Raw genomic sequence first — 12,991 nt, forward strand, 5'->3', positions numbered from 1 at the left:
CTTTGATTATATTTCACCCATTTATTGTTAATAGGTGAACACTATGGCTTTAGTTATGAATGAATATACTTTTTCACTTTCTGTGAACATATATTTTCATATTTTACTCAACAGTTTTCAATGTATGGAGTGGTGGAATTAGTACTACATTTGTTTTGATATTTGATAGTTATTCATTGTTTATGTTCTTTTTTAAACAATTTCAATAAAGAATTGCAATACAAAAAAAAGATTATTATTTAAAAAGCCACAACAACCCCCCACCTTAAATAGAGTAAAGTTAAGAAAATATAAACTAAACAAGTCTTAATTTTCAAACAAACAAAAACGACTTTGATGTATGCTTTTCAGCCTACAGAATACTGCAGAATATTAGAAAACAAATATATTAAAGAATAGGCAGTAAAAATAATTCCTGGCAAAAATAAAAATCTAGAAACTATTTATTCATTGTTTATCTCCCTAAACAATGTACAATTGACTTTTCCCACTAATCGGTAATGATCTCAGTGAAGTTCTTCCACAGGTTTCACCTCAAAAGTTATTTCAGAAGGAAGACTTAGTTGCGTACACAACAATTTTGTGGAATTTTCTGCTTTTAGTATGTTCAACTCTGTACAGTTTGTTTTGGACTTTTGATTGCATAGAATACACTTTTTGTGCTGCTTCAGCCCTTTCCAAGTTATTATGCTGCTTCAATGCTACATTGCTTCTAGGATTTTAGCGGCTGCATCTTGAGGTTTAACCCTTCTGATGTTATGTTTTCCTCATGCATTTTTAGCCCATCTCCATATTTCTTTGAAGACAATATTCAAATTTCTTCATTATAAATTGGCCTGAACAATGAAGAAAAACTGTTGCACCTAGTATGTCCTACCACCTAGATACAACTCCACAGGATAGTACTCTGATGCATCATTACAACAGTTATGTTGAGGATGGACAATATGATGCAAAAGACAGAAAAAACATGTTTACCATCTCAGAGCTGGGTATGAATCTATGAGATGGCAAGGTTAACTAATGGAAATCTTTGATCAGTCATGAAGAGCTCTTTTCCTGCACTGCAGTTTTCTAATCAACAGTTGACAAGAGGAGGACCTGTAGATTAGTGAGATGGCCAATTTATTTTTGAAAGGCAAATCTTTTATTCTAAGAGTATGATGATAATGAATAAATATTTCAGGTGTGGGTCGTGAGATATTTGCAAAACACATTACAAGTCGCCCAATAGTTAAAACATAATGTCCAGTAGTATCACAAGGCAAATAAGATTCTAACATAATTTTTGCAATCTGGCAGATTTCGTTCCTTCTGTTATCTCTTTGATGGGTTCAAAATTGTAACTGTGTAACAAATCTATTTATATACATTAACATTTTGTTTAAATGAAAAAATCCCAAAGAGACAGAACTCTCATTTCATGAAGGTGTACTTTTTTGACACAACATAATTAAATCATTAGTGATAGATTTCTGCCCACAATTCCAAACAAATTGCACTCACAAGTATAAACTGCTCATATTCTGAAGTCACCTCAGTGTGGTCTATGATATCACACAAAAGATAACAGTTGTTATTTTATTGACAGTGATAGGCGCTCTTTACGAATATTGAGATGCAATTCTGAGGAAGTTCATTATAAACAAAAGTGAAAAAGGTACCCAACACTGCCATATTTAAAACAACATGTCAGAGGTTATATCCCATTACTGTATTACCTCATCATTACAAGTGTTTGTGCTTAGATTAGGAAATTACCACAAGAATTGTTTGTCCCCAGACTTCACCTTTGTCAAATAAATCACCTTTGTGTCTTCTATACATCAAACCTGCACACATTCATCTTTAAGTGCTTTTGCTCTGTTTAATGGCAATGCAATTAAAACTCTTTTACCAGCACCTTTACAGCACTTTTTAAACAAATGTGATGACAAAATCTGCTGCTGTTTCGTGAAATCAATCAGTTGTTACTTTGAAAAACATTACTTATATACCATATTAGTCAAAGGGAGCTACTACAGAGATCCCATATTTATGACCCTAAGGCATACCCAAACTGCTAAAGGCCACACATTTTTTTAACAATCAATTATAGTGATCATAAAGAACGCCATTCCTAAGCTGCCAATCAAAGAAAACAATAAATCATCTACTCTCCACAAATACAAATGTGCTCAGAAATCAGATATTGGCCTTACAATGAGGCAGCTGGAGTTGTTGTAGATCTTTTCAAGCTTGAACACATTGAATGTGTCAACGGATAGTGTAGCATAGATTATCAACCCCGCACATATTTCCTATTTAATAGCTATGCCATTTTCATGTTAATTTAGAATTTATACCACAAGTTTGGTTATTAAAACTTTCAGCCAGTTCTTGTTTATATCATATTACCTTAAAATATATTGCAACATTCGATGTTGTTATTTCTTCAGTTTTATCAAATCAATCAAATAAGGAATATAGACATAAAATGAATCTGTATGAAATAGGCTATGTTCGTCATCCCGTATTGCTGTTTACCCAGCGATGCTAATAAGGGACTTCATGAAAGCGCTTAAGGCCGCACGGCACAGACTGTAACTCCGGGGAAGGGACGATCATGGTGGCACATGGAGAGGGCGCACAATTTTGCGTAAGATAAACAGATGTTTTTAGAACATGGTTTTAGCTTTATATGCTGATTGTTTTTACTGTAATGAATTAAATTAATTGAACAGTAAATAAATAAATACAAATCACTGATAGGTAATCTAGGTGCATCCCTTGCATATGACCATACGATATTAGTATGCATTCTTGTATATCAGGAAGCTTATATCATTGCACTGTTGTAAGAAACAGATTTATCTGACCAGATATTCCACAAACGGGTCTTGGACTGGGTTAATATTTATGTTTACATTCCTCCATTCAAATATGCAGACTGGAATGGTAAATGATTGAAAAATAGTAGAATGCTGAAGTACCAAAAATGGTCTTAAATTTGTGTGATTCTAACACATCCTTAATTCATGTTAGGCAATTGATATATTTGACTATTTAAATGTCTTATTTACAAACGATCAGTTTGGCACAAACCTCCTATAGGGAGGGAGCACTCCGAAGGCTCCCACATGCCCTTTTCAATAGGAAATTTGTCCTATGGTTCTAGTAGATTTTTTTGTTGTTATCATTAAGATTAATTATATATGTCTGCATTCACAAAGCTATTTGCATATGCAAGTCTTACTTAAATGTGCACCATGTTTTACATGTGGAAAAATGTTTGTGTTTCACAGAAGACAGACATATTCTTGTGAAAGTATTTACTCAAGCAAATGTTTTGGTGTGAGAAAATCTCGACCTCTGGCTGGAGAATGGCCATTCTTCGACATGGGTGTGTATTTGAAACCATTTTCTAAACCTCTACAACCAAGGAAAATGTTGAAAAACATTTACTCCTGTCAAAGTGATGTTTAAATGATTTTCGTGGGTGAGATAGAAGCAGGCCCAAAATTGCTAGAGTTGAACTCTGGTTTTCTCCAGGGGAAAATGTATTCAATATGAAGAAAAAAAAGAGAACATTTGTGCTCCTCTATTTTTATTTCATCTGCAAACAAGTATCAGTAAAGCCAATAGGTCTCATTTTGTTAAATATGCAGTACCGAAGCCAATAGATCTAGCGTCTTGTTAGGGGAAGTGTTTATTAATATCTGGGTATATATTTGTTTGTTGTGTCCAGCTGTCCTATGAAGAAAGTTGTGAGTAGGGGCCCGATGTTGAACAGAATGCATCACCAGCATTACCCTATCGCTTAAAAAAACAGTGTTATAAAAAGGGGTAAGAAGTAGAAGTTTGTATTGCGGGAGGTGAATATAAAAGGCATAATCTGACGTTTTGCATAGTAGACACTTTTCACAAATGCCCATTATTGTTTATTCATCTGTAAGGACTCTATATGATATATCTCCTATGCTTATGTCTGTGCAGAGCATTCCCCATGGATAATTCACAAGATTAAATAGATTTCTACATGTAGTCTTGGAGATTTTGATGAATCCTTTATAAAACAGTTTTTTATGTAAATCATAAGGGTGGAAATAGGATGTATAGAATTTCAACGTATGTAGTTAAAAAAAAGCAACATAGCAAACCAGAACCATAATACTTGCAAGAAGAAATGGAGAGTTCTTGTCTGAAGTAAACATTTTACAGTTTTTGTGGTTCATTTCTACTGTCGGTAATCACACCAGTGCCTAATTTGTTAAAAAAAAGTAAGTGCCAGTGCCCTAGGTATGTCTGAGGTGTCCACTGCAGCTTGCACCACCTACTGCACATGCCCCTGGTGTCAAATGCCAGTACCAGTGCCATCCAGTAACCATCACGATCCTACAAATGTGACAGCTTGGACTATTGCAGGTCATCCAAAGTTGTAAAAATGGTCTGGATGTGCAGGTGTTATTTTTTTAGATATTCAGTTTTTATGTACTGTGTTGATGTGAACATTTAAGAATAATCAGGCAGTACCAGCGGAAAACACTGGAACAAATTAAACACTTAGGGGCATATTCTCAACAAGTAGCGATAATTATCGCTAAATAGGCTTAGCAACGATTTATTTATCGCTGCCTATCGCTGGATATGTTAGCGGAGAAAACATGCTATTAGCAACGTTTTTCTCCATTGTGCTAAAATATCCAGCGATAGCGGCCAAATGCGTGAATATCGCTGAGAATACAGCGATATTCACGCATTAGCGACAAAATGCTCTTAGCCATGTTATCCACCTCCCATTGGATAACATGGCTAAGAACTGGTCTGAGCAGGCGTTAGTTTTTGGCGATAGCGGGAGTATTTCCATCGCTGCGCCTGCCTTGCTAATAGGCGATAGCAACGTTAGCGACTGCTTTCAGTCGCTAACAGGTTGGGTACGCCCACTTTGCATGTCATTAGCGATAAATATTGCTGACATGCAAGGCGGGCCCCAAACCGCTCGCTATCGCCGAAAAGCTGTCGCTAACTGATGTTAGCGACAGCTTGCTAATAGAACAATAGAATTATCGCCGCTTAGCGGCTGATAACAGCCGCTAAACTGGCGATAATTGCCTATCGCCACCCTTGGTAATATGCCCCTAAATCATATCTATATAAACGGTCAAAGCATACATTGCTAAACAGAAAAATACTTACTGTGCACGCAGTCTGCATCCAAGGTTCCCCATCAATCTGCATTGGTAATGGCTTGTTAGTCCTGTAGAACATAGATTAGAAATACATTTCAGGACATTTTGACAAGATCACTTCATGAGTCAATAAATGTTTACATACACACATTTTAAGCAACCAGAAATGTAAACCGGTACGAAATCTGTTAAGTTTGGCTTGCCCTTAGAAAACACGAAAGTGGTACAACAATAGGCCAAAACAAACCAGACAACCCTGAGATAACATTCTGAATATTAGATTCCAGAACATCCTGGTACACTGTTATCTATGGAGGCTTCATAGTGATACTTGGTTACTGCTCAACAATGGTTTTAAATGTTGCACTAAATGCATTTCCTGCTGAAATAGTACTGACACAAAGGTCTATGAACTTTTGCATATTATGTTAAGCTCAAACTTTTTAACTTGTACATCTGATTTTTCAGTTTTCAATCTGCAATGTCCATTACCCAAACAGTACATTGGTAGCACCTGCTTTCAGGTCAAGAAATGCAATTGAAAACATGTCACAGCAATAAGAGTCAATGATGCAAAATATTCTGTAGTTTGACATTTTGGGCCTGATTCACAAAAGTAAACTTAGACCAAAAGTCTAAGTTTAGACCTGAAGTCTAAGTTTAGACCTAAAGTCTCACTTTGCTAGTAGTAAAGTTAGACTTTAGGTCTAAACTTAGACCAAAAGTCTACCTTAAACCAAAAGTCTAACTTTACAACTACTAAAGTTAGACTGTTGGTCTAAACGTAGACCAGATGTCTAACTTTAGTAGTAGTAAAGTTAGACTTTAGGTCTAAACTTAGACTTCAGGTCTAAACTTAGACTTTTGGTCTAAGTTTACTTTTGTGAATCAGGCCCTTACTTTTTTAGGCAATTGTCAGAGTACAAAAATACAGGGCAGAAAGACATAGACTAGATACATTACTAAAATTACAATCAGAATATAAAATTGATCACGACACATGCACGCAGATTGGTTTAAATGTGACATAAAAACTATCAGTTCATTTACAATTGCTTTTTTGACCTTTACATTTGTACAGCGGACATACAACTAGTTTCAATATTAGATTTATAGTCTTCATTCTGGACTTTAAATATTTTTATTAAGCTTGAGAAATATTCCATTGCACATTGACACACCAATGCCTTGGATACATATACGTTCACAGTTTTTCATCCACTGGGGGGAGGGCTTGAATGTGAGTATAGCGAGCGTATTCCAAAAGATCATAGAAAAAAAGCTTGTTATGTGCATGAATTTGGTAATTATGCAAAACATTGACTTTGATTTGATGTGTATTGAAGACATTAATGTGCATACCTTGATAGGCGCATATCTCTAATTATAGCGATCAAATACATAGCACAAATATCAATTACATGTTTGCTAATATCGAACCTCGTAGAGATGTACAAATTGAAAACATGGCTCTCTGATAAGATATTGAGCTTGTGATAATGCTCTTTTCACAAAATAACATGTGACATATTGAGGCGTGCAAAATGTGAAATGATTGTCTTATTTTACCCACTTGGGCTGAATTGGTATTAGAAATCTTTGTAATTACTCATGAATTAATTTTCAATCAGTCAGCCGAGCAACCTGCTCCATATAGAGAGTTCCTTGTAGAAGTCTCACCACTTGGCCTTTAGGATACTATGGATAGCCCACGTCAAGCTATGGCTGGTTAAGCTAGGATTGTCTGAATTATGGTTCCGACCAACACAATGCCCAGCTTCTCCCGCGCTCTCATTAAAGATCACTACTGGAATGTTGTCCTTGGCTCAAACATTTCTGCTGTCCCCACAGCCAGTCTAACAGATCAGTCCCTATCTGTTTAATGTGGTCCTTATTTCAAAGATTTAATGGACTATGTGAATAGGCAATTGTCTAGGAATCCTAATATTAAATTTAGATTGGGGATTTTACCAACTGCTTCTTTTACCTCATCTTGGAGGAGCAATGTAAATCCCTCTAATCTTCGCCTTATGGGTTGTCAATCAGTGGAGAATGATGAGCATGTACTGTTCTTCTGTGGCGCACACATTAAACAGCGTGTCCGCTGGATCATCCCTCTGTGCTTCCTCCTCAGACTTGACGATAGAGACATCCCTAACCAGGAATTGATACAGTGGTAGACCACAGGAGAACAGAAAATGCAAACAGTGTAATAATGATAAGAAAGAACTGTTCCACTTACTTCCTGGGGTGAACAAGTCATTGGAGGTCTCTGGTGGTGGGCTTCAGGGCCAATAGACACGGCCCAGCCTCATCTTATCGCAGATGAGTGCAGACAAGCTCGCTCTTCACCTAGTCATGCACACGGAGGGGTCTTGTGTGAATCCCAATAGTGCTATATGGCAGGCCCCTCCTCCTGGGCAATAGATGGAGCAGAGCCTGCTGGGGGACGAAGTCCCACCCTAGCAGGACGATCAGGAAAAGGCAAAGTCTTTGTGTGCACGTCCCTCGCTGCGGTGGCACAGAAGCACTTTAATAGCATGATACAGCAGCCCCTCCTCCAGTAGATGGCGCAGAGCCTGCTGGGGGATGTAGTCCCATCCCACAGGTTGATCACGAATGGGCATAGTCTCTAAGTGAGCGACCCGCACTGCAGGGGCCCAGAAGCACTTTATTAGCGTGATATGGGAGGCCCCCCTCCTGGGAAGTAGATGGCGCAGAGCCTGCTGGGGAATGTAGTCCCACACCAGCAGGTCGATCACGAAAGGGTAATCAATCAATCAATCAATCAATCAATCAATCAATCAATCAATCAAATTCTCAGTGTGAGCGTCCCACTCTGCAATAGCCCAGAATTGCTTTAATAGTGCAATACCACAGACCCCTCCTCCTGGGGAGTAGATGATGGAGAACCTGCTGGGGGATGTAGTCTCACCCCAACAGGTCAATTGGGGGAGGGAAAGTCTTTGTATGAGGGTCCCAATGATAAACTCAATGACAAAATATAATGTGAAAGACAATGCTGCTATATATAATTCAACCATTATCCAGTACAAATTAGGGAAAGCATAGGTTTTTGAAAATATGTAAAGAATAAACCTTAAATAAATTGAAGGCATTGCTTTTCATTTGAGAGTCATCACCATAAACACAGATGCGCTGTCATAGATATTTTGGGATTTATGACTTCACAGTTTACATTCTAACACTGATTGCAAAAGTAAATGAAACATGAGTAACATGCAAGGCTATCACTCTCACTAAGTACATTGGAATATATTCTTAGATCTGGCTGCACATCACAGCTGTCTCTAGACATTATGTGAACAAAAGAGGTTTCTGGATGAATCACTACAAAGAATTGCTTTGGCTCTGCCCACATTTTCCTGAACAGGAGTACATGTTTTCATTCGCAGAAGTTGTGTGTTTCCACAAACAACTATGCAGTGATTATTTTGTTAATACGGCTTCCTTTACCTTTCAGGGACACACACATGGCATTGCAGTGATGTTAAAATGTTTTACCTATGTAGATAATTTGTGATGTATCTTTTGCTCTGGCAGTAGCACAGATGGGTGGAGTCATGAGGTATGTATTGCCATTTTCTGGTTGCAGCACCCTCTCCTTCCATCATAAACTTTAGAGCGCAGTTGTGTGTTTGAGATCAGTATGGATATCCCAGGCTACACCAAAGTAAATGTTTTCTTAGGTCTACTTTGGCAGTGCTATTGTCGCTGACTTTATTTGATCTACAAAAAGGAGCTTTCACACAACCACTGATAGAGGGACTTAGAATCCATCCATATGCCCATGCCCCTGAGTACAGGGTTTGATTGGGCCAGATTTGTGTGTTTTCAATGAAGAGTGCTTGTATTGCACTTTTTGGCGTGTGTCAAAGCGTATATTCAGTACAGGAGAACTGAGCTGGTTATAGTGACAAGTCAATGGTCATAGCCTTATCAGTTTATTAATACATTTTACAATAGAGGCAGGAAGCCTGACATGTTAATTGCGAAATGTATTTGTTAAAGTTAATAGACATTTATGGGTGGATCATTACTTCACTATAGGAAAGCTTACAGATAGGTATTTTGCTACATGAAATCTCACAGATTACCAAAGTGGGCACAGATTTTGATGTTGGTTACCCCCTGTGACGAACCGTAGATTTATCATTTTCACTCTGGGGAAGTCATGTTAAGCCCTCTTAGGAGAGAAAGTATTTTGCTTAGCCAACCAGAATTTTGTAAACCTTTCTAATTTTATGACACTGTATCTGATGGTTGCTTATGCTCAAAGAAATAGGTCTGAGTTGGTAATGATGACAGTCTATAGGCCTGATTGGTGCACTGGGAAATAATATGACCAATGCCATATTCTGGTCTGCTTATTATAAAAAGTTATGCCAACAGCAGTTGGCCTACCTATTTATTGCGAAAAGGATTTGTTAAACAAGCAAGCCTTTAACATTTGATTGTTATCGCATAGTGTGACAGGCCATAGACAAGTATTTTATTACTAGTCATCTCACAGATTATGGCAGTAGGTAAAGGTTTCAGTGTTGGCCACCCACTCCGACAATCCCTAGATTTAGAGTTTTACTGTGCTGATTATTGTTATTCTCTATTGGGGGAGTGTATGTAAGTCCAGAAGGAATTTCAATTATGTAGGAGTAATCAGAGTAATTTTAGTAATTCTATAACATTCTTTGATTCTAAATTACCAATAATAATGCACATACTCCTGCTCGTGTAATTAAGAATAATTTGAGGAAAACAATCCTACAGCAAGAGCACATTTATTCAGCATCTGCTCGTACTTGATATTCATGTTCTGCTGCATTTAGAACTATTTCATAGCACAATATGCATCCTTGCATTAATTGTGGACACATGGGTGAATTTTGTGCTAAGAAAATAGCAATAGATGCAAGTAGTAAGTTCGGGGGAAAATCCTACCCCACGAGCAAATTTACCGAGCATGAGCAGCTGTTCGCACGTGCTATTCATGTTCTGTTGCGCTTAGTGCTATTTCTCAACACAAACTGCATTCTTGCACTTATTTTGTACGTGAGGGGGCATTTTGTGCTAAGAAATTGTGCTAAATGCAGAATTACTCTTCCTGCATAATTCTCAGATAATTCCATGTGATTACACTACACAGAATAACACAAGTTAGGCCCCCTGTTGGACTTGGCCCTCTCTCTTGGGTCACCCCCAAACATTTTGACTTTAACCTCTACATTTTTGCTGGAATTGTTTTTGTTTGCTCTAAGACTCTGTGCTCGTTACCAGTGCTAACCAGTGATAAGTGCATGTCCTGTCTTCCTTACACATGGTGAAATTGGCTTATACCTTTTTGGTATATATCATTTACTTATAAGTCCCTAGTAAAGTGATATACCATACACTCGGGGTCTGTAAATTAAATGCTACTATTGGCCCTGCAGCAGTTATTGTGCAACCCACTAATGTAGCACTTTAAATCATGTCCTAGGTCTGCCATTGCAGCCTGAATGCAGTTTTAAACTGCAAATTTTGCAATATAACCCCTGGTCTGGTCTCAAACTTTCCTTTTATTGCACACAAATTGCTTCTAAAGTAAGCTCTAGGTAGCCCATGAGGATGGTTGTGTTGTAATTAAAGGGTTGGTCAGGTACTTTTAAGTTTTACATGTTCTGGTAGTGAAAAAATCTTACATTCATTTGTTCACTACTGTGTGACCTACCCCTCCCATAGGATAAAATTGGAAATTCCTTATTGCATTTAATAAGCTGTAATTTCCAATTGTGAGCAGGTAGCTATGTCATGTTTGCTGTCTTTGGAATTGTGATGGAAACAACCTATTTTGTGGGAAAGTTGTGTTTTTAATACAATTTTAAAAAATGCAATTTTTTATAGTCATTTGTTCTGCCTTTACTTTGTGCCTGTAGCCTGTTTTGGGTCATAGGACTGTGTATAACTGACAGACTTTGTGACTTCCTTCCAGACAGTCACACAATAGTAGTATTAGGTGTGCCTCAATGGGCCATGTACTTGCAGTATGAGGGGCTGGAACTGAGTACAGCCACACCTGCAACTGAATGGAGAGTGCTCTGCCCTCACAGAAAGGACCTCACACCTCCACAATGTCATTGCAGCCAGCTTGGAGCTAGGGTAGGGGAGTCAGGAAGTTCCATGCACTTCAAAGCCACTGTCTAGAAGCTTCTCCCACCTTCCAGAAGGAGGGCTGGGTATAAAAAGGAGGCATCAGACACTAACTCTTCAAGGAACTTCTGGACACGTGGACTCTACCAGGAAGAAGGCCTGCTCTGCTGCTAAAAGGACTGGCACTCTGTTGGAGATTTCCCCGCTGGACTGCTGCTTTGCTAAACTGCTGCCATGCTGTCCTCTTGCCTGGTAGAGACAAACTGGACCTGCAACTTCATCTTAAACCCAGGGCTACCCTAGTGACTCCAAGCGCTGGCCTGCTTACCTCCTAATCTGAGTCTCAGGGACATAAATAGACTCCTTAACTTCCTGCGCCAGCACCTGCACCAGGACCCAGCTGAAGTAAGGTCTTGATCCCCAAGTGGTGCCCCTCACGTCCTGGATCCTTGGTGTGGCTTCAGAAAGATGTATTGATGTTTTTTGGGTTCTTTGCGACCTCGAACAGGCCACTTCACAACCATATCTTCCCACCCACGCTGCCATTCAACACGAAGCTGCGGTAGCTGTCTCCTTGTGCTAGAGCATCGACCGCTCATGAGGACAGTCAAAGTAAAGTTCAAGCAACGCCTGCCCATGAGGCCAGCCTTGCTCTTCGCCCTACTCGGACACGATCCTACCACACTCCCCCTGCGCTTCGCAGCCCCTCCACTGTAAACTGGATGTTGGCGCTGATTTGAGAAGGTAAAACTTTCAGCGGGACTGGCAACTGTAGCCAACCTACACCCCATTGTGGTTGGCTGAAACTTGTGACTTTGACCCAGTCTAACAAGACCAGTTATCCATGGTTGGCGCTCTGTGCTTTTTGATGCTTTTTTGCAATAAAATCTTTAAAAAACCATAGGTGCGGTTTTACTGATTGGATTTTTGTTGTTTTGGTGTCAAATAATTTTTTTAAATGCACTCTATTTTTCTAAATTGGTGTGGGATTTTTCTTGTGCTGTGCTTTGACTTCATTACTGCTTGAGCACTGCATACATACTTTATACATTGGCTAAAGTTAAGCCTGACTGCTTTTTGTGCCAAGCCAGCCAGGGTCAAGCACAGGTTAATCAGTGAATTTTTGTGGTTCACCCTGCAAAAGATTGTGGCTTTTGTTTGACCAGGGTGCACAACTCATTCAACCAACAACCCAATTTCTCCCAGTTCACATAAATTCAACATTTTAAAGTGAATCCCAGCAATGGTCGAAAATTATACACAAAGATATGAGATTTTCCCAAATGTAGTCATGAGTAAAGCACTGTGAACGTGAGCATAACAGTTATCATCAGCAAGTTACTATAGTTTGCATGTTTCACATGTGTTTATTATTACTTCTTTAAAAATGCTATCAAACACGAAAGAAAAGTTACCTTATCACAACAGAGGAACACTGTGCAAGTCGTCTCCCAGCACTTTTTAGCCCTGTGTATATCTGTCCCATCTCCATGGCTCCTTCTAGACCGACCACTTCCAGAAGCTGATCGCTAAGATCTGGAAAACAAAAGGTAGGAGCCAATAACAATGTGTACACTATATTCGCGGGAACTTTAGTGAGAGAATTGCACTCTGGGCATGGCAACAGAGCTGTCTTAATATTTGCAGGTCAGCATTAAAAATGAAAATGAGAACAA

The 12,991-nt window shown here is 38.7% G+C and overlaps 1 protein-coding gene across 3 annotated transcripts in view; it reads right to left on the bottom strand.

The window, feature by feature from the left end:
- Window positions 1-12,991, bottom strand: part of DGKB (diacylglycerol kinase beta) — a 1,765,597-nt gene that overhangs the window by 145,819 nt on the left and 1,606,787 nt on the right. For all 3 annotated transcript variants that reach the window (XM_086941963.1, XM_086941961.1, XM_086941962.1), the window contains 2 exons: window positions 12,731-12,851; window positions 5,176-5,236 (listed from right to left, as the gene is read on the bottom strand). In XM_086941963.1, coding sequence (XP_086798089.1) covers window positions 5,176-5,236; window positions 12,731-12,851 — 182 coding nt within the window. The remainder of the gene's footprint in view (window positions 1-5,175; window positions 5,237-12,730; window positions 12,852-12,991) is intronic.

The sequence above is a fragment of the Lissotriton vulgaris genome, chromosome 10 (genome assembly GCF_964263255.1).
Source record: "Lissotriton vulgaris chromosome 10, aLisVul1.2, whole genome shotgun sequence".
NCBI classification, from domain to species: Eukaryota; Metazoa; Chordata; class Amphibia; order Caudata; family Salamandridae; genus Lissotriton; species Lissotriton vulgaris.